The sequence below is a fragment of the Penicillium samsonianum genome (genome assembly GCF_028829775.1).
Source record: "Penicillium samsonianum strain IBT 33392 chromosome Unknown utg000005l_segment0_segment0, whole genome shotgun sequence".
Lineage (NCBI taxonomy): Eukaryota > Fungi > Ascomycota > Eurotiomycetes > Eurotiales > Aspergillaceae > Penicillium > Penicillium samsonianum.
In genome coordinates, this window is record NW_026643263.1 from 2392736 (window position 1) to 2413825 (window position 21090).

The following is a 21090-nucleotide window of genomic DNA, read 5'->3' on the forward strand; positions in this document are numbered from 1 at the left end:
CGATCAACTACTAAGGCTGGTTCTAAAAATATTATATAGTGGTGTAAAGAGCGCCTTAAAACAGCACCATATATTAAATATTGTATGTAAAAGTTTAACCATTCTCCTACTTTAAGCACACTTGATAATTCTTACTAAGATTGATACTAAGTGATTGAGACTTCATTCACAATCTATATACTTTCTCATATTCTCCCTCTCTAGTCTAAGGGTAGAGAAAATTGAATTTACGATTATATTGCTTGGAAGCATCTTTTGTATGGAGTTTCTATATAAAAGATACTTAATTTTGCAATTTGTGATCCAGTGAGAATTTGTTATCCGCTGGGGCCCACCAATACCGGTAGGTGTTGGTGGGCTTGGCACGATTAATGGTCTAGGAGAAGAAGATGTATGTACCAGTGCATTCTTATATATGTAATTTTTTATTTTTTTTAAATATTCGCAAATTGTTCTTAGATTCCCTTCCTTTATTATGCATATTTTGGCCCATTTAGTCATCAAAGGCGGTTTGGCCGAGTGGTCTAAGGCGATTGACTAGAAATCAATTCCGTTCGCGGGCGCATGTTCGAATCATGCAGCCGTCGTTTTTTTTCTTTGTCTTACAAAAAGACCCTTCTAAGGTAAGTCCTTAATGGCTGGGCCTACTTCCATGCGTGACTACTTCCTTGGTGACTTGGCTATAAAACCTACATTACTTCTTGAGATTGCCTAAAGCTCTTGATACGTTATTATAAGAATCAAGATTATTCAACACTATCCTAGCCAACTGGACGACCTGCTTCAAGTCAATTTGAATTACTGTTTAAAGGAGTAAGAAAGCGAGAAGGCCACGTGGTGCGCAGCCAGAAAACATTGTAATAGAACATTTGCAAAGCGAAAGAATCATAGGCCCCATTTCTGGCATCTTAGTTTGGTGTTGAAGCTAAATAACTCGAGTCAGAGGTAGCATAGGAGCGGAAACGGGGGTCTTGCCTCGGATGTGATCTGAGTGGAGTGTGGTGAGTCTTGCATTGATGGCAAGGTATTTTGGGGTTCGTTTGAGAGTATTGTGTTCTTCTGCGGGCAGTCACTCTTCGGTGACCTAGCTGGCCACAGTTGAAGCAGGTTGGCTCATCCTGCTGGTAATCATGCTTCAGGTGACCCTTCTTGCCACATCGAAAGCAAGTTTGCAAGCTCACAGATCTCGACCTGGGAGTACCCTCGTTTTTCCGCTTTTTCGATAGGCACTTATCTTTAAGGTGGTCCTTCTCTCCACACTTGAAGCAGGTTGGCTCATCCTGCTGGCAATCATGCTTCAGGTGACCCTTCTTGCCACATCGAAAGCAAGTTTGCAAGCTCAAGCTCACAGATCTCGACCTGGGAGTACCCTCGTGTTTCCGCTTTTTCGATAGGCACTTATCTTTAAGGTGGCTCTTCTCTCCACACTTGAAGCAGGCTGGTGCATGTTTACAGATGATAAAATGGTTAGGCTTTATAAACTTATAGCACTAACTATAGTGATATTAGTAGTCTTTAGCGAAGTGGCCACTAAAACCGTATCTTCTATATAAAATATATAATCACTTAGAAGAAAGGACGTTATACTAAGAAGAAGAGTAAGCGCTTCGTAGGGTACGAAAGAGGAATAGATAATACCGAATCAAAAGGTATCAAGACGAGAAAAATTTAAACGTAGGAAGAAGCTAGGAAGAAGCTAGGAAGGAGGAAGGAGGGAGAGTGGGGGTAGAGAGGGAGAGGGGGAGATAAGCAAGCTACATCTAACGGATGACTTAAGGCCCCCGACCAGCAACACGAGGGCTTAGCGATTCAACAGAGCAAGTCTTTACCATAAATAGTCCTACCTCTTCTAGCCAGATCTTCTTCCTCCATAGCAACCAATACAAACCGCCTCATCATGCACTTCATGGTTCCTGAGTAGCTCCCAGAGATATTATGAGCCCGGATCGCGCATTTCCTCTACTTCTTAACCGTAGCACGCATCTCTCTTCTGTGCATTACACCTCACTGTCGCCCCGCGGTTCTAACCGTACGCGATATCTCAGTTCACTCTACATCAAGGGCCTGCGTCCAACTTCGGCCAGGCCATTTCTCGACGTTCCCGCATCCTCAGCGCCATCGCGCACCTCAATACTCCCGCACACTTCCAAAAGCCAGCGTTCTCAAGCACCTCTCGACCCTGCATCATAGGTTCATTGACCTTCCTTCGCCAACTTTCCGGTTTCTTAGCCTTATCATTCATCAAAGTTTCATCAAACCTCCGGTTTTCCAGCCCTTCTTCTTTCTTTTTCATCAAGCTTTTCGTCAAAACTTCCTCCAGTTTCAAAGCGCCGTCTCTCTCGGAGCTCGTGCCTACTCTCACCGGTGCCGACGATTTCAATCGGTGGTCAACAAGCCTTCGGTGGGCTCTTGACACATGCGACACTTAACTTCACGATCTACTTTCCGGCGTATACACGAAGCCAACCGCAAATAACCAAACATTACTACCGCTGAGTACCTCACCGCTTCCAATGAGTGGACTTAGAAGTCAAACCTTGTCCTTTCACGGCTCGTCGCCACAATTTACGATTCGCTCAAGTCGTACATCAACAACGGTTCGAACACACGAATCGCCTTTTACAACCTTCACCAATCCTTCGCGCTCCACGCTTACAATACCGTATTCAACAAATTCAGCGAGTGGGTCTCCCTTAGGTACGACAACTTAGTCTCTCCGCAAGGTTTCGTATACAAGTGGCGCCTTGTACAATCGAGATTCGTCACCACCACCCACCCTTCCAACAACGCTTGGTACTTCCTCTTCTAGAGGGCAGTTGGCGCTAACCCCGCTATCCACACGTGGCTCGATAGCCTCCGTCTACCCCCCTTCTTCCTCTTAGCAATCAGTATAAACTGCATCATCATCATGTATTTAATGATTCCTAGGTAGCTCCGAAAGAGCAAGTAGATAGGATAATTACAGGCAGTTTAGCCTGCATAGAAGCCAAAAATTGGAACAGCAGGTTGATGGCTGTAGGCAGATGGTGACAGTGCAAAGGTATTGTTATGCCAAAAGCTCCAAAATATATGTAGCTTCGCCTAGACAACCACATAAAAACAGCTTAGGAAGAACGCCATGGCTTCAAACATGCGTATGTATCAAAGCATTAAACGAGACTAAAACTATAAAAATGGAGTGATATCGATATATGGTGGCCCACGGTCTAACGCTAATATAGACCTAGACAGCCAAACGCTAAGCAAGGCCTCTCGCATGCCGCAAAAGGCAGCGTGGCAATATAACACTGCACCTCTCTCAGTAGCATGAACAAACGTACCAAATAGAGAGACAAAGATTCTCTAACGTTAATAAATCAAAGTATCAAATGTGAATGTAGAGGCTGTCTTCAGGGGTACTGTCCAACGTTCAAATCGGGCTGGGATTTGATAGCGGCCGGCCTCCTTTCGATATAAGCTGTCGTTCGAAAAAAAGAAAGAAAAAAAATACAAGGTACGGCAGTCTCGTAGAAGTAAAAGCGTGCTAGATCCTAAAGGTAGATAGCTAAAGTAGGGCTCTTAGTATAGGAAGCTTCTTAATTAATTACTAAGCTAGTAGTAGTAGTAGTTAGTAGTAGTAGTAGTTAAAGCCTTCTCCACTCCTGGCGAAGAAGGCCTTCACCACCTTATAACCACGAACGAGAGTACCACTAACGTGCGGGCTATATAAAAACCAGGGTCATAGAAGAGATGCATATCTAGATAGATGATGATTTTAGTGTAATTAATTTAATGGAGTTTTGGTTGAGATATATATATTTAAATTTAATGGGTTGGTTTTGGTGCGCCACACGTTTGGGTGCGCCGCTCGCTTGTGAAGTATGTATTTTCGCGTGGACCACTCGCATGTTAACATCATACCAGCCAAATTTAAGCAAAAAAGGTAACGACGGCTGCATGATTCGAACATGCGCCCGCGAACGGAATTGATTTCTAGTCAATCGCCTTAGACCACTCGGCCAAACCGCCTTTGATGACTTTTTGTGCTAGAATGTGCATTACAAGGGTAATTCCTGAGAATAATATTTCTTTTGGTACATGGATGATCTCCTAGACCAATTATATCTTCTTCCTATCTTTATAATTCCCTCCCGTGGTCAACCAGGGCCGACCTTTACTTAGGTAATATCTATATATATTAAAAAAGCCCCCGGTCCTGCGAATTTCTAAAGCCATGGTTGATCATTTAAATACTGGTTTCTGGTTGGTTAGAACTAAAGATTATATACGAGGGCAGTATCGTATCGATCCAACTCGCTCTACTACTCGTTTGGCAAAAGGAAGCCCAATCACCACCAGGGCGTTTGACTTGTCAATAGTTTACCGCGCCGGAAGGCTCACATAGGTCGCATAAACAGCCCATGCATCAAATAACATCAGATTGATGTGAGGGCTGCGTTGCATAATATCCATGGATGAAATGACCTTTTTTTCTGATAGTTTTATTTGAATGATACTGCTCGGTCATGTATTTCGTCATCGGCGGATATGATTCAAAAAGAGTGCAACCGGATGCAACACTTAGGGGAGTCCAAATTAACAGTTAGGGAATGGCTATAGATTCATACAATTCCTTATTCAACTAAGAAATAGGGGCGAGTAGTAATCTTTTGCCGACAAAAATGACATGTAGGACCAAAGCCCACGAGGGCATACTTTGTCGCCTGTCTTCTCGCCTATCCTGATACCAGACTAGGTATCGAATGCGGAGATGGTAAAGAAACAAAACGATGTCCGTACAACTCGACGCGGTCTGGCGGTAAAAAAACGGCAATCCTCTACATCACAATATCGACGACAGACAAGGTATTCAAATAGAAACGGACCTAACGACAGATCATGAACCTAGGCAGCACAAAATCAGTGGTCCGTAATGCAAAGTTAAGAGTTATATAGGGCTCGCACATGATATTATACTTCTGATTAAAGAACCCAATCCTTTTCAAAAAGTGCTCCCAGCCATAGATCTTAATGAGGGTGAGAGCCATCCTTCGCCTATGTTTGTTGATCCGATACTATAGAGTGACTGGGGTATTTTTCCAAGTCCAATGTGAACCCCGAAAGGCTCTGTAGACTGGGCAAGGCTTAGGGCAGATGTTGCTAGAATCGAGGGTAGATGTGTTGGAAAAAATACCGGAGCCTAGGGTTACCCTTACACCAATCTCCAAGGTTTCCCAGGAAGGTATCTCCAATTTTTGGTTCTTATTGGACATATAGACTAGACTCTATAGTTTCCAACCCTTTCATAATGAAATAGATTTTGTTTTTACTCTTACAGTGACCACTTCGTGTCCGTTAGGTATAGTTATAGTTGATTGCGATACCAAAATAGTCATTTTTTCAAGTCCAACTTACTTTCTTTCAAAATAGTTCTTTGAAGCTCAATATGACCACAGCAAACATCACCACGTCATGTGCCAGTTGAAAAGCAAGGCAGCTTCAAATGCTGTGCTCTCTTCTGGAATTATGCAGCCCAGATAGAGAGGCGTGATACCATGCATTAGATGTGTTTCTTTTGAGTAAAGAAATAAACACAATACAGTAGTTGTGCCTATAACCGAATGTTTAGCTCTCAGGTATACCCTAGACCCCATGAATATCTGCACAACCGATACTGACTCGATCATGACCAAAACATATGGCTTAAATACGGAAGATAACGTCAAAGGTCATGAACCATGTTGAAAACTTGAAAGTAGATTTCATGATTTTCAAAGAATGCAGCAGAAACTGGCTAAATGGTGCAAAATATAAATCATAACAACGTAGCTGAGTTCCACCCCTTTTTACACATGAGATCGTCATAAACAGATTATGAATAAGATAAAATAAAACAAGTTCAGTGCAGTGCTCACCACTCCACACCTACATTTGGGATGCCATGCGTAAGGATAGGATTGTCAGACTGGACTCTGTAGTGCGACTCGCCTTTGATTAAAGGGTCCAAACAGCCTCTTGATTCCCATCCAGGTTGTGTTGATCGGACTATCCATCCCAGTATACAGGAATAGATCATAGATCCATCCCCCGAAGGTGCAACCTAATATTGGGGAAACCATAGGAACCTAAGAGAAAAGAAAATTGTAAGCCGAGAACATTTACAAGGCTTGATCCATGCAATGTCAGATATAACATACCCAGAAGTAATAGTCCCCCGCAGCCCATACTTCATGCCCATATCCAATCATGTAGGATGTCAGCCGAGGCCCAAAGTCCCGTGCCAGATTAATAGCATATCCAGTCTCCCATCCAAAGCACGCGCCAATGCCAAAGATAACGAAGAATAGAGCCAGAGGCATCAGCGGCCCGGCACCTAGATTGCCGTCGTCTTTCAGAGCGAATATCATAAACATCAAGACCGCACTAGCAAGGAACTCAGAGAAGAATTGCCCCGTCTTTGTCATGAATTCTGCTGGGTAAGTGCAGAAGATGCCACCTGTTGCTGTCGTTGAGTAGCCGGGGACTGTGCGGATATTTGGTCCACCCTCGTAGACATTGATGGCTGACTTATAGTTGCCGTACACGATGGCAGAACCGCACATTGCGCCGAGGATCTGGGCTAGTGCGTACACGGGGAATTTGTGCCAGGGGAACCCGCGGAGGACGCAGTTTGCAAATGTCACGGCGGGATTGATGTGGCTTCCTGATGCCCCGCTGGCGTATGCACCGAGCATGACGCCGAGTCTGTTGAACGGGATTGGTTAGAAGAGAGTAGTAAGCGATGATAGGAAAAGAAGAAGAGCCTTACCCCCATCCCCAAGAGATAGATTGGTAGTCACCCTTCTGGCCATGACTGAGTAGCACCTGAGCAACGACCCCGTCCCCAAATAAAATCAAGATCATCGTTCCAAAGAACTCCGAGAACGCATCACGGCAGTACTCCCTCACTTTGAACCAGAGCAGGGGGCGAGTATAAGGGCTTTCGACTTCCGGGTTGATATGATGGATAGCCGTTTCGTTCTTATCAGTCAGACACAGCGAGCCACAGCCACCGTCATGACTAGCAGAGGAGAGAGTTTCACGGTGGACTTTTGACATTGGGTCAAGCTCAAGCTCTTTCCAGGTAGCCATCGAAAGGAGAGCCCAAGCTCTGGAAGCCAGAGTTGGGGCTTCGAGTTGATATAGTACGACCAGCCGTGGGGAAACTCGCCAATCACGCAGAAATGATATGGTAGTCCCTCCGGTATATCAACGGCGCAGAACTAGGACGACTGTGTAACCAACCCTTTGCGTTCAGTCTGTGCTGTCCTTCGTACAATATGGTGGCTCGATTGGCTGATGCAGGGTCTTGTCCTGGAAGAGAGTGTGTCTGTGTGTCTTGTCCTCCTGGTTCCAAACTCCAGAGGGCGTGCAATATTGCAGGGAGGATATCAGCTGAAGTCAAATGCCAAACCGGATAGACTCGGAATCATCAAGTGCACATGTCCTTTTTATTGAACTGGCTGGGCTGGCCATTGTCCTTTTTGTTATGGTGTCCTTTTAAACAGAGCGGAATTTTCTGACAACGCACATCTCTGCTCATAGTTTATTTCAGGGGTCGTTTGTAGGAAGTGCCGTTTGGCCTGGGCAGCCGGAAGTCACTGTCCGATCCCGGTTGGGTTCTTTCCTCTCCTTTGGGTAATTATTGGACACCACAATGTTGTGTATAGTTCACTTACCGGTATTTGCCACTGTCATGACTGTATGAAGAAGCTCCTCTGTCTTCTGTTACTCATCGTCAACTCGTCGGGAGCCAAACCTTACGCAGGCCCAATTGTAATTTTCTAGAAAGTCCATACTGTGTCACGTTGAGGTGGCAGGCTTCTCCAAAGGGAGAAGAGAGTAGCGGGAAGAGATTGGTCTTCCCCTATGATGATGCTAAGGAGAGTATTTTGTCGCTCTTCGTTTCTCGTCGGCAGTGACACAATTGACCGCTGACCGTGTGACCATATGCTTGAAGGTAGCATCACCGAGACCGGGGTTGTCCGGACTTGACTCTGCGAGTGTGGTCGAAGTGATATCTTGTCCTCCGGCGATTAGCACCGCAGTATTCACGGAGGGGGAAAAAAAGCTAATGTAGGTTTGCAGATAAAATTGATAAATTGCAATTCCAACCAGTCTAGTAGTTGCAATTTGGGCCATCTATTAGCAAAAGTCTGGTTGTCCTGCTGGTGCTGCTTGGGTATATGACAATGGAATAAGACCGAGTCAATGCGCAATTCCCCACCGATTTGGATCTGACACTTCGTCAAATAAACCGAGTCGTCAATCGTCCGCTGACCTCTCCCCACAATATGCAGGGAGGTCATGCTGACAGGGTTTTGAAGGGGGGGGAAGTCGGGGAGAGAGAGCCGTTTTCCTGAGGATATCTTTTGTCAAATCATTACAAAGTGCACTTACACTTGGCCAATTCAACAACTCAGCCCCAAGACTGACTCCAAGAACGAGTCTACACGAAGAGCCAATACATGTTGTCGCACAGTCCGTTATCACCTCTCATCTCACGTCTGACCAGGGGTAATCCCACCAATCCCTTCTCTCGGTGTCTCCCCCTCATTCTTCAAATCAGCACCCCGCTGTGTGACAGTGAAGCTATTATGCACGAAGACTTTTATTTATGTGTTTGGGATCCCCTGTTCTATCTCGAGTTCTCTCGCGCTCTGCTGTATCCCAAGTTTGACGTCTCGTGTCATGCGCAAACAGACAACTCATTTGTTTTCCTCCCTTATAGATTCCTCCATAACTCTCCAGAACCATGCAGCCCTCACAGACCTTTGTCGGATCAATTGATCAAGGCACAACGAGCACCAGATTTCTGGTCTTCAACCGCGAGGGCGAGCCAGTAGCATCACATCAAGTCGAGTTCAGCCAAATCTACCCGAACCCGGGGTAAGTTCCAGTCCAATCCAATATCCAGACCAAAAGCCCACCTCGGATCCAAAATTAACCACTCCTAGCTGGCACGAACATGACCCCCTCGAGATCGTAACCTCAGCAGAGACCTGCATCGAAGAAGCTGTCCAGAAGTTCGAAGCGCAAGGCCACACCCGGAGCAGCATCCAAAGCATCGGAATAACAAACCAGCGCGAAACAACCGTAGTATGGAACCACGAGACCGGCGAGCCGCTGTACAATGCTATTGTATGGACAGACACACGCTCTCAGGCGATCGTCACGGAATTGAAGCAGAGACCCGGGGCAGCGCAGCTTCAGGCACTCTGCGGTCTGCCGCTGTCAACCTACTCGTCGGCTACAAAGCTGCTCTGGATGTTGGTGCATGTCCCAAGAGTGAAGGATGCATTTGACCGCGGCACACTGGCGTTTGGTACCGTCGACACCTGGCTGGTATACCGTTTGAATGGTGGCGTGGCTGCCAACATCTTTGTCTCGGATTCGACAAACGCTTCGCGGACCATGTTTGTGAACTTAGAGACGTTGCGGTATGATGAGGCCCTTCTGGACTTTTTTTGGGATCAGGGGAAAGGTTCACTTACCTAGGATTGTGCCCTCGTCTGATGCGACGGCGTATGGCCTTGTTGCTTCTGGGGCTTTGGCACAGGTTCCGATCATGGGCTGCCTGGGTGATCAGTCTGCGGCGTTGGTTGGGCAGAAAGGGTTCTCGCCTGGAATGGCCAAGAACACTTATGGCACTGGGTGCTTTCTTTTGTACAATGTCGGCGACAAGCCGGTGTTCTCGACACATGGATTGCTGGCTACGGTGGCTTACCACTTTGGTGGGAAGCCTATCTATGCGCTTGAGGGGAGCATTGCTGTTGCTGGGTCTGGGATCAAATTCTTGCAGAATAACTTGAATTTCTTCCAGGAGTCTGAGGAGGTCAATGATCTTGCCTACTCGGTGAAAGACAATGGCGGGTGTGTGTTTGTCACTGCTTTCAGTGGACTTTTTGCACCTTATTGGATTGATGACGCGAAAGGAACAATCTGTGAGCTTTCCATTACCTGACTATTATATTTTATCTGACGGTGTATACAGTTGGGATCACCCAGTACACCCAAAAGGGCCATATCGCACGCGCAACGCTAGAGGCAACCTGCTTCCAGACTAAAGCCATTCTAGATGCAATGGAGAAAGACAGCGGCCACACACTTTCCGAGCTTGCTGTAGATGGGGGTATGAGTAACTCAGACTTAGCAATGCAGGTAAGAAATTATACCTTCTTATACGTCGATGAATATTTGAACAATAATTAATTTAATCTTGAATATAGACTCAAGCAGATCTGATATCTATCCCTGTCTACCGCCCCAATATGCGAGAGACTACAGCTCTCGGTGCAGCAATTGCTGCAGGTCTTGCTGTTGGATTTTGGCACAACTTTGCCGAGCTACATGATATCAATCGTTCTGGTGGTGCGGTTTTCGAGCCCCAGGTCCCGCGGCAAGACAGCGCTGAAAATTTCAGACAATGGGAAAAGGCTGTGCAAATGAGTAGAGGCTGGGTGGGATCTCAGAGCGCCGAGCACGAAGAAGCTGATGGTCCGAGCAACGAGACATATGCACCGGCGAAGAATCCTGATCTCCCTCCGCGCAAGGGAATACAGCTCTCAGATAATTCCTTGATCTCGGATGTGGTTAAAAGCTCCACATACATCGCCGCTGTCAAAGAGAGGGCTCATGTCTCGGTCAAGGAGATCGAAGTCCCACATCCACTTGTACAGACGGCATTGGGGAGTGTTTTGGGTGACTTGGATGATGCAGATGAAGAGGATTTGTTCTTGGAACTTCGGAAAGTGGAGATTTTGCAAAGACTTAGGAAACTACGGAAGCGACAGTAAAACTCCTACTAATTGTATTCTTAATCCCAATATGGTCACGGATTTATCAGATGTCACCTACAAAGTCATTCGACACTAACACCTTTTTATATATTCTTTAAAAAAAGATGGATCATATTACTTTTAGCGTATATACCTACAAGCTACCGACTTTCCTAGCATAAAGCAGATTATAAATAGATAAAATATATTACCTTTACGATATATCTATAACCATTTCCTATATTCCTATAACTATTCCTATGCTTAACTCTGGAGACTACAGAAAGAAGCAGGAAGCAGAGGAAAACTGTCTGTATTCGATATGCGAGTCTCAAAAGGGACGGAGAGAGGAAGGAGGGGAAAGGGGAGCCGGAAGAGGTCCTGTCACATGGGGTCGTCTAAACCTCCGAAAATTAACTCAATATCTTCTTAGATGACCTTGGCATAATTCAGAGGACCATATCTATTAAAATGTTACTCATTTAGACTATTTTTCCTATTTTTGTATACAAAAATTTGTATTTATCACCATTTCCTTTATGATGCATATTTTCGCCATTCAATTAAATGTCAATAGGCGGTTTGGCCGAGTGGTCTAAGGCGATTGACTAGAAATCAATTCCGTTCGCGGGCGCATGTTCGAATCATGCAGCCGTCGTTGCAATAATAATCTTTTTGCCCGATGCTAAATCGGGCTAGAATAGATGGTAACCGACCCTTACATTTTTTACCAAAATTACAGACCCTCGCAAGCGAGGGTCCGCCAACCATATAGTATTAAAAAGGTGGAATTAAAAAAAGGGGTGCTATTTGGGTGATCCGTACTATATGGTTGGCGGGTAATTTTGGTAAAAAAATGTAAGGGCCGGTTAGTTTCTATTCATAGAAACTCTTCTGGTAGAAAATGTCAATAGGCGGTTTGGCCGAGTGGTCTAAGGCGATTGACTAGAAATCAATTCCGTTCGCGGGCGCATGTTCGAATCATGCAGCCGTCGTTGCAATAGTAATCTTTTTGCCCGATGCTAAATCGGGCTAGAATAGATGGTAGTTTCTATTCGTAGAAACTCTGGTAGAAACTCTGGTGTCGTTTCACTGCCGAGCTGCGCACACAAGCGAGCTGCACAGCTGAAACACCATAATAAATGCGATATTTGCTTTACTCACATCTCAACAACCAACGTCTGTTTATTATTTTTTTTAAAATGCCGATAGCCATTGATAAGTATTTTTAGTAGTATATATCAATTTTGAATATGTCGAAAGCGCGCATTGTTATGGCCAAAAATTACATATTTAAAGCCTCTGGATAGATATATCTCTCAATAATCAGTGAAACTTCCTGAAGTGACCAAAATATTGTATAATAAGCATTAGGCTATAAGGAAAAGCTCATATAGACATGTATTGTTAGGATATCCAGTTGTAATTTATCGCATTTAATATGTGTATCGGACTGCGCAGCTCGCTTGTGTGTACAGCTCGCATGTGAAATACGTTATAATAACCTGCTTGCTGTATAAGTGGTTCTTTTTGGTAGAATGCCTGCCTTGGTATCTTTGTATGTTTTGCAACCATCCAAGGTTATAGTGCTATTTGACTAATATCTAAATAGCTAAATTTTTTAAATGAATATATTTCTATGTTTATTACTATCATTATTAGTGGCTGGCCATGCGCGTATATTTTAGTCCCTTATTCTTTTAGGATTAAAGCAATAGTTATACAAAGGGACCTCCGAAGTATTGGGCGGCATTTTGTACCCTCTTTACCGCCCTATAAATTCTGCCGGCTCTACCGGTTTAAACCTCCCATATATTGAATAGAATATATACACCAATAACTAATATTTCGTGTACTATCCCTTACAACTGGCATTTAGATAGAGACAAATTAACAGAGAATAGAAGAGAAAATGTAGAGAGAATGCGGTATATAGTTAGCGTGAGAGACTAGCAGTATTTTCATAGGTAGGCGGTATATAGGGCGGTATATAGGGGTACAAAATGCCGGATTAATACTTCAGAGATCCCACTGTACGGAAATCTTTAGTTTTCTTCCAAATTTCTGCTTCTTCATAACGCATAATTTGACAACATCAAGGCGGTTTGGCCGAGTGGTCTAAGGCGATTGACTAGAAATCAATTCCGTTCGCGGGCGCATGTTCGAATCATGCAGCCGTCGTTATATTTTTGCTTAATCGTGCTAGAACCGGAACTGGCAATTTCGCAGGATTTGATAGCCCCCCAGAACTAACGAGTCCAAGTCCAGCCCATTATGGATTAAGGCTGTTGATTTTTTTCGCTGCAGGCTATTATCATGGCATATGTATAGCGAGACTTACCTATTGCTCAAACGTTACATATCAACCACGCTCAATTAACCCGTAGCAATAATCCAATCAATAGTGTGAGCAGTAGAAAAACAAGCTAACAGGGTTCAGACAGACAACACCGCATTGGCGTTGATTCATGTCTGGGAATGTGCCAATGACGCCCAAACATAGGACCGACGGGATTCTCGATGGAAGCTGCTCGACGAATTGCATGAGAAAAGCCATGGCAATGCTTAGACTGAGGGTCATATTCCGAGGGTCATATTATCATCAAGAAAGTTGACCCGTTGGGGGATCTTGTCGAAATGGGATATGGCCTCCCTAGGCCCTAAACAGGAATCATGGTTTTTGTTGTGGTCTGGTGGTAAAATAGGCTGTATTATTTCCCACAGATCTTTATGTATTCAAGGGTCTTTTTCACCCAGAATAGACATAATACAATATCGTCAGTTTCCATTCTCAGTATATCATAAGCATAACAGCCCAATCAGCCCCATTTTCCAACAGTAACTGCTGCACAGCAGGTGAAGCATATTTCCAAGCAAAGTAAAGTGGTGTTTGCCTCTTCCTATCCCTAACATTCACATCTGCACCACGTCGGATAAGACACCTCACGATATCTTCTGCAGTGCCGGCATCCTCTCCTCGGCGCCGGCAATACGCTGCGACATGTGGTGGACTAGGTCCCGTTGGACACCGAACAGCCGATAGATCCGGGCCACCGCAGCACATGACTGGTCGGTATGTAGGTGGAGGTATTCCGCAGCAGCGAACAGCGCGGTGCAAAATAGTGCATCCCTTAGAATCTCTTAGATTGAGATCAAGTCCATGGTCAATAAGTAGCTCCAGTATGTCGCAATTCTTAGACTTCACAGCACACATTAGGGATTCGAAATCAACCCGAGCTCCATGATCTAGAAGCAGGCGGACTGACTCGAGTGTGCAATCGTGTATAGCAGAATAGAAGATTCTCTCGTGATAGTTTGCTCCATGTTTTAGAAGCAAATGGAGTGTTTCAAGGGTTCCGTTGTAAATTGCTTCACGAAGCAGTCTTCCTTCGTCATCATCAACCAAGGCAATGTTCGCTCCATTATCGAGAAGGACTTCCACCATGGATGCATAGTTTGGCTTTCGGCGCACTGCCCAAACCAACGGATATGCTCTGTTGATTTTAGCGTTTATATCAACCCCGAATCCGATAAGAAGCTTCAGCATCGGCATTTGACCAGAACCCACTGCACAGTTGATCAACCCTCCGAATAACATGCCGGGACCTTCTGTCTGCGCCCCCTGTTCAAGAAGTAGCCTGAGGGTACTCTCGTGGCCCGTAAGAAGAGCTTTCACCACGGGAGGGCTTGGTTGGGTCCAGGTTTGTTCTTCCTCGCAGCCGTCCAACTGAGCTCCGTGATTCAGGAGCAGCCTCACTATAGCATCATGTCCAGCGCTCGCAGCTATGCTCAGGGGTGTCTGTCCCGCTAACTTAAATATAACACTAAGTGGAGCCCTAGGCGGCATACTAGGTAAACGCATGGGTGGAAAGTGACGATCTGCTCCTTGACTTCGAAATTTGGGCATGACTTTGACATCCACGTAGGCCCCCCAGTAGAGAAAATGCCGTGCGCCTCTTTCATTCCCATTGGCGGCACATTTGAGTAAGCCCTGGCCTTTCGAGAACTTCACATTTCGTTGATAAAGGCGGGGAAGAAAAAGGTCATATAGGCGATGGTTCACCTGTAGTAGGTGTGAGAGATCCCCGTCGGATTTCAATTTCGTACTTATCAGGAGTAACAACTCATTGGGTAATTTGAGTAACGAAACCATAGGACCGAAAAGTAATGTGCGATACGATATAAGGGGGCCTCCTTCACAGTACGAATTAGAAAAGAAATCCACTAGCGCGGGGCTGTCCACTGGTGTACAGGCTAAAACGAGAACTGAAAGACAGCAACAGCGCAGGTGTGTGGTCGATTCGGAGTTGGAGCGGCCCTAAATATTGATACCATTCATGTTGGTTTTACTTCAAATAGTGGAAGACGATGGATCTTAAAAGGTAGCCTCGACTTGTAAAGCCTACAGGAATACCAGCTCCCACGACCGGAACAGTGCTGAACGAGCTTCATAGGCTTGCAGGATCTACGAACATTGCTACACGACAGATAACTCTACGTCCAAAAAACATGCACAATTCAGAAACGATATCAATGCTGCTAGGAGTATGATGCTGATACACAGGCACGGCGAAGACATGCAACGAACATGGGCACGTATCTCACATAAATAGAAACAACAGATCCGAATCAGCTAGCCAGCAAGGCTAGGATAAAAAAAAATACTTCGGACAGAAAATCTCACGCATACCATTAGCGCTTGCCCTTCTTGCGGGGAGCGACAACCTTGAACGCAGAGCTGGCAGCCTCTTCCTCACGCTGAGCAGCAGCCGCAACGGTAGCAGCAGAGCCCTTCTTGGCAACCTCGCTCCAGCCACCGCCGTTCTTCTGCTCGCCGAAAGCACTGGGCGAGACGGGGTCGACAATGCCCTTATCGGCAAGCTTGCGGCGGCGGATGAATTCCTCCGAGAAGCGGCGGCCGTCCAGAGTCTGGGAGTTGGCGTAGACGGAGTCGGAGATGATCTCGGCCTCGGCGGGTAGGAAGAGCAATTGCTGGACGAAATCGTCGACTAGAGATGGGATGTTAGTATGAAGACAGTGTGAATTGAATAAAGAGAACGAAACTCACCATTGATGCTGCTGTTCAACCCCTTGCTCAGAGCCAGCGTAGCCCACTTAGTGAACTCCTCAACGGCCTGGTTGGGGTTGGACTGAGGGGTGCTGCCGCTTGTCACAGCACGGGTAGTGGTCACAGGGCGGGGCTTAGCGATAAGGGGCGAGATTGGGACAGTTCCGCTGGCTGTGCGGGGTCCGAGGGGCGGCGCAGTTGGCACACCCTTGACCTTGCCACTAGCACCGACGGTAGTCCAGGCACTGGAGCCTTGGCCAGCGGGGGCGGCGGGAGCAGGGCCCTTGCTAGCAAGATCTGCATAACGCTTGCCGGCAGAGGAAGGGACGGGAGGGCTTGGGGTCACAACCATGGCGGCAGCGGCAGCAGCAGCCGCGCGGTTCTTGCGGGCCTCCTCCTCCTTCTGGATCTGAGCGAGAGTCTTCTTAGCGGTAGTGGCGGTGGGTGTGGGCTGGGTCTTGGTAGCCCAAGGGGAGCCGGCCGAGGCAGGGGTGGCCGGAGATCCAGCGCTAGCCCAGTTGGCCGACGAGGGAAGGCCAGGAGCTGCCTGTGCCTGCGCTTGGCTGAGACGCTCTTGCTCCGCAAGGAATTGGGCACGGCGTGCCGCAGCGGCGACTTCTTCGCGTTGGGCGGCAGTACGAGCCTCGGCTTCCTGGATCTCCTTGAGAGAGGGACCCTTGGGCAAGTCATTTGCCTCCTTGGCCCATGGTGCGACAGAGGTAGGTGCAGCGTCAACGGGAGTCTGAGTCTGGGAGCGGGACCCAGTGGCCAGAGACTCGGCGACGTTTTGGCGGTTACGCTGGGCGGTAGGCGCAGGGAGAGGCGACGCAGAGGGTGGGGGAGGGAAAGGCTGGGGCATGGCGTGGTCAACCTTGTTTCCCCAGACTGATTCAGGAGGGCCGTGGCTATGTTCATGTTCCTGCTGCTGGCGTTGAGCAGAAGCAGCTTTTTGAACTTGCTGAGAGAGAGTAAGAGGCTCAGCACCGGTAACAGAGTCGGTCAACTGTTGAGCTGCCTCCTCCATCTCGGCCGCAACCTCTGCCTCGAGTTGCTGAGATGCAGCGGCAGGGTGGGTAGGCAGGCCTTCGGCGGTGCGCATGCCCATCTCGCCTTCCTGAGCCCGAAGGGAATGGAACTGGCGAAGACGCTCCTCGCGGGCGTGCTGATCAAATGGATCATCTTCATGGGCCTTGTCAAAGTCTTCCTGCTCTTGCTGAAGCTGAGCACGATCCTGAAGCATTTGAGTAACCTGCTGGGACTGCAAAAAGTTATCGGGCTGGCGGCCAGAGAATGAACCAGCACTGCCAAAGGCAAATGGATCCTGGCGGCTGACGTTCAGGCGATCAAGTAGAGCGGGGAGTTGATCCTGGCTGCCGAAATCCGTTCCCAACATTCCGGGTCCCACATTCAAACCACCCTGTCTGGGTGCAACACCATCGAAGAATCCAGGGACGCCTTGGGATTGCTGCTGCATGGGAGCCTGAATTGGGGATGGCTGGTAGCCAACGGGTGAAGTGATGCTTGAGAAGCTAGGCTGACTTTGAAGGCTGTGTGCGCTAGACTGGTGCTGCAGCGGAGGGTTCATGGACGATGAGGGAGCACCAGGAGGAGCCATCTGCTTCATAATGGCCTGCTGCTGAGCCAAGTGCTCCTTCTGTCGAGCCATCAGGTACTGTTCTTCCTGCTTGCGTCGTTCAAGCGCATTTTGCTGCTCGGCTGTCAACGTAGTGCCGAAGCTCGGGAAACTGCCCGGGAAGGGAGGCTGAGCAGATCCGGCGGTCGTGTTAGTCCACTGGGCAACGGTCGGTTCTGGGCCATGGGGAAGGCCAATCTGGGGCACAAGGAACGGCTCGCGTGAGTTCCCAATGCGTCTCACTAGCTGAGCTAATGGCTCAAATTCGGTGTCCTCAAGCTTCTTGATTTGCAAGTCTGGGCTGAAGAAGCCCGCCTTGAACCAATCATGCATCTCAAGCCCAGTCCACGGGCCCTGGATATTGCCTTGCGGATCCCGGTAGATCCAACGCATCCTATCCGGCATGACCATGGTACGCTGCTGAGAAGCAGGGATGCCTGCGCCAGGAGTTTGACTAGAAGGAATATCATGACCAGCCAGGTTTGGAATAGACCCAACGGCCGAGACGGGTGTTTGCGAAGCAGGCGTGGAGCCAGGATGGCTTGCCTGACCAGCCTTGTCGCCTTGCGAGGGGTCGAACCCATCTAGGCCCACAGAGTCGGGCCTTCCTTGGTCGTCCTGCATGGAAGAGAAGAGGGCACCGAGTTTGCTTGATCGGCCGATGCTTCCAGTGCCAGTCATACCGGCGTGGGGGCTAAATAAACCGCCTCCGCCGAGGGTTGACAAGCTAGGAGACTGAAGATCGCCCATGGAGCCAAAGATAGGGTCACCGAAACCGCCAACAAATGCAGAACGCTCACGAGTGGGCGTGCCGACGGCAGCTCCAGATGACCAAGTCGAGGCTCCACCCAGGGAAGGCAGACCACCCAGACCACCGAGACCAGAGAAGGTGCGGTTGGCATTGACACTGGAGTTCTGGCTGCGGTCAACAGTGGGAAGATCGATTCCTGAGCCAACCCGTCTCATCCCGCCGAAGGGATTGGAAGGATCCCGAAGTCCACTGATTCCGGGATGCTGGGCCGGCTGGATATCCGATCCGTCAGTGTCAACATCTTCGGGTTCCACACGTTCGCCATGACGGTCACCATGCGGGCTCTGGTAAGGATTAGTGTTGGTTGGACTATTTGGCTCGTGGCCCTGGAGCAGGCTGGGAGTTGGGTTCCGCGAGTTCTCCTGGCTTTGCATCAACTCCCGGAATCCAGGAATGCTCGAGGTCATGCCGAATGCGCCAAACCCGAGATCAGATTGAGGGGGACCTTCAACATCCTGAGACCCGCCAAGAGCAGCGCTGCCACTGCGAGGCTCGTCGAACGGATTAGTTTCGCTTCGGTTGACACGAGTCTTGACGGCATCTCCCCAGGGCGACTGCGAACGCCCATCACTGTCGTTTTCAGCAAGACGTTCAAGGTTGCCCATGGGCTTTTCCTTGGCGGAGCCGGCAATATCTTCAGAGCTATCCTTAGACAGCAAACCCTTGAATCTGCTTTCTCCGCGGAGACTTCCGTATCCCGGTTTCTTTTCGGCCGTGGGAGTGCCAGAGCCGGGACCAGAACCAGAACCAAGAGAGAAAGCTCCAAAGGCGCCCATCGGAGAGAAATTGGCATTATGCGAGGCCGAACCCCAGGGGGAGTTCGGTCCACTAGCGCCCGTATTGATGGGATTGGTGGAGCTGCGCTTCAGAGAGCCAAAGGGAGAGGCAGGGTCCTCCCTGCTATCCTTGGCCTTCTCATCCACCTTCGGGTTGGGTTCTCGGAAATCAGTTTTGCGACGCAACAGGGCCGGAGGAGGGGTAGAGGTATTGGCCTCGTCGCGGAAAAATCGGGAGTTGGAACCGGTAGGAGACATGGGGTTGCCAATCGATTCTCCCGTTTCCCTGCGTCGGGGACCCGGGCGACCGGCGGTTGGGGAGGAGGTGGTGTAGTTATTGATATGGCCCTGAGGATAGGAGATCGAAGACTTGCGACCTCCAGTTCCCGGGATGACGTTTTCCTTCGCGGCGTTTGTGGGGGGTGGCTTCAGAGGGGAATTGACTGAAGCGGCGAACATCTATTAAGCTTTTTAGTAAGACAACTCACTCAAACCCGAAAGCACGACACAACACGAACCTCTCTCTCGTCCTCCGTCATACCCGTGATTCCGAGGGGCTCCACCTGGCCGCCGTGATCCCAACAAACCTCGGGCCCTGCAGAGTTGTTCTTGTGGTCATCCCGCTTCCCCCATGCTCCATTCACAGGAGCTGACACAGTGTGGGGATCCCAGTCGGCCACGAAGTATTCCTCCACGTTCTTACTCAAGGTTCCCTCCTCGCGCTGCGATTTATACAGCTCTAGAAGTTGATCCTTGGAGTACCGGGCGTCCCCATTCCGTGCAATGCTAGAAGTATTTGAGCTCAGGTGTGGAGGGATGTACGCGCCGCCGGCAGTGAGTGTCGAGGCAGATGCAGGCTGGCTACTGTCCCGGTGGTGAGAGGGGTGGGTAGCAACAGAAGGACGGCGGAAGGTCTGCGTAGCTCCATTCATGCGGTTTCGGGACCTAGTGGGCATTGAAGGTTAGCATCGGATATCTCGAGCTCAAAACATTGACGGTCACAGCAGCATGGAACGATCTTGGACCGAGCCTGCTGAACAACAGCTAATGGAGGGGTTTGGGGAAGGTGAAACAGTATCTGCATACCATTCTCCGCTAGTCGAACCATCCCCCCTCCGGCTGGGGTCCTGGGTGTTGCCGGCAGCGGCCGAAGCGAAACTCGATGGAAGTGGTGTAGGCATTGTGGTAAAGAGGCTTGTATGGTCGGATGTTGATCCCCCACGTAAAAACCGATTCTGAGATAGTTATCGCGAGACCTGTGGCGGGCTTGCAAAAGAATGTGTGTTGCGAACGGATAGGTTGCAAGACACGAGATTGGAAAATTGGTGTAGAGTTTGAGGATGACAGCTAGGAGCTAGTCGATCGAAGAAGTGGAGAGCTGTAAGAGAGGTAATGCAGATATGCGAGCGCCAGACTAACAAGGTCGAGAAAGAGAGAGATCGAGTTTCGATTTCGCTTGGGAAGTTTCCTGGAGCAAAAATGATTAAGCGGTGGCCGTGGAAATACACGTGGCTTGTTGTAAATACACGGTATGGGATTGCTAGTGGTCGCGTGAGTTGCCGTCAAAGAGGTGGTGAGTGCAGCGTATTTGTGGAACCACAATTACATACCGCCAAGAGCAGGTATCCGATACACGCACAACACTGTGTCTTCATACTCTGCCCAATGTACCTTCTACCTTGTTTTGCACCATTGTGCCCAATCCTGTACAGCAAAGAAGAGAGACATTGTATAAAAGATGAGAATGGTGTCTCCAAATAATCAAAGTGGAGTTTGAGCCTGATTCCCTCTTTTTCCATAACCCAAAAAGACTACAGATAGGAAATACGTATACAGTTAGGTGGCTTGACGCAAACATAGAGATGTGGAAACAACAGAATAGACGTGTATGCCCCACAAAGGCCACGCTCCTCTTTTGATTGGGAGTTCAGTTCAAACAGTTGACAGGTAGGGGAATTGGCTTGCTTTGTCTAAGAATACAAAGGAGAGCGTCTAGACGTTCCACA

The 21090-nt window shown here is 48.3% G+C and overlaps 5 protein-coding genes across 5 annotated transcripts; 2 read left to right on the forward strand and 3 right to left on the reverse strand.

The window, feature by feature from the left end:
* Positions 1-2513: 2513 nt before the first annotated feature.
* Positions 2514-2809, forward strand: N7471_009804 (uncharacterized protein; the record flags this gene model as incomplete). The annotated part of the gene is given in 2 exon segments (XM_057282523.1): positions 2514-2697; positions 2712-2809. The coding sequence occupies 2 exon segments, from the start codon at positions 2514-2516 to the stop codon at positions 2807-2809; spliced, it is 282 nt and encodes a 93-aa protein (XP_057133406.1).
* A 3130-nt stretch (positions 2810-5939) lies between these two features.
* N7471_009805 (MIP/aquaporin family protein) lies at positions 5940-7110 on the reverse strand (the record flags this gene model as incomplete). The annotated part of the gene is made up of 3 exons (XM_057282524.1): positions 5940-6104; positions 6177-6723; positions 6788-7110. The coding sequence occupies 3 exons, from the start codon at positions 7108-7110 to the stop codon at positions 5940-5942; spliced, it is 1035 nt and encodes a 344-aa protein (XP_057133407.1).
* A 1663-nt stretch (positions 7111-8773) lies between these two features.
* Positions 8774-10814, forward strand: N7471_009806 (glycerol kinase; the record flags this gene model as incomplete). Its single annotated transcript, XM_057282525.1, has 5 exons — positions 8774-8907; positions 8976-9458; positions 9496-9962; positions 10013-10179; positions 10248-10814. The coding sequence occupies 5 exons, from the start codon at positions 8774-8776 to the stop codon at positions 10812-10814; spliced, it is 1818 nt and encodes a 605-aa protein (XP_057133408.1).
* Positions 10815-13587: 2773 nt separating this feature from the next.
* On the reverse strand, positions 13588-14643 carry N7471_009807 (ankyrin repeat domain-containing protein; the record flags this gene model as incomplete). Its single annotated transcript, XM_057282526.1, has 1 exon — positions 13588-14643. The coding sequence occupies one exon, from the start codon at positions 14641-14643 to the stop codon at positions 13588-13590; it is 1056 nt and encodes a 351-aa protein (XP_057133409.1).
* Positions 14644-15306: 663 nt separating this feature from the next.
* Positions 15307-20533, reverse strand: N7471_009808 (GYF domain-containing protein). Its single transcript, XM_057282527.1, has 4 exons — positions 20171-20533; positions 19603-20029; positions 15865-19543; positions 15307-15805 (listed from the first exon to the last, which is right to left on the reverse strand). The coding sequence occupies exons 1-4, from the start codon at positions 20263-20265 to the stop codon at positions 15489-15491; spliced, it is 4518 nt and encodes a 1505-aa protein (XP_057133410.1). The 5' UTR covers positions 20266-20533; the 3' UTR covers positions 15307-15488.
* Positions 20534-21090: the final 557 nt, after the last annotated feature.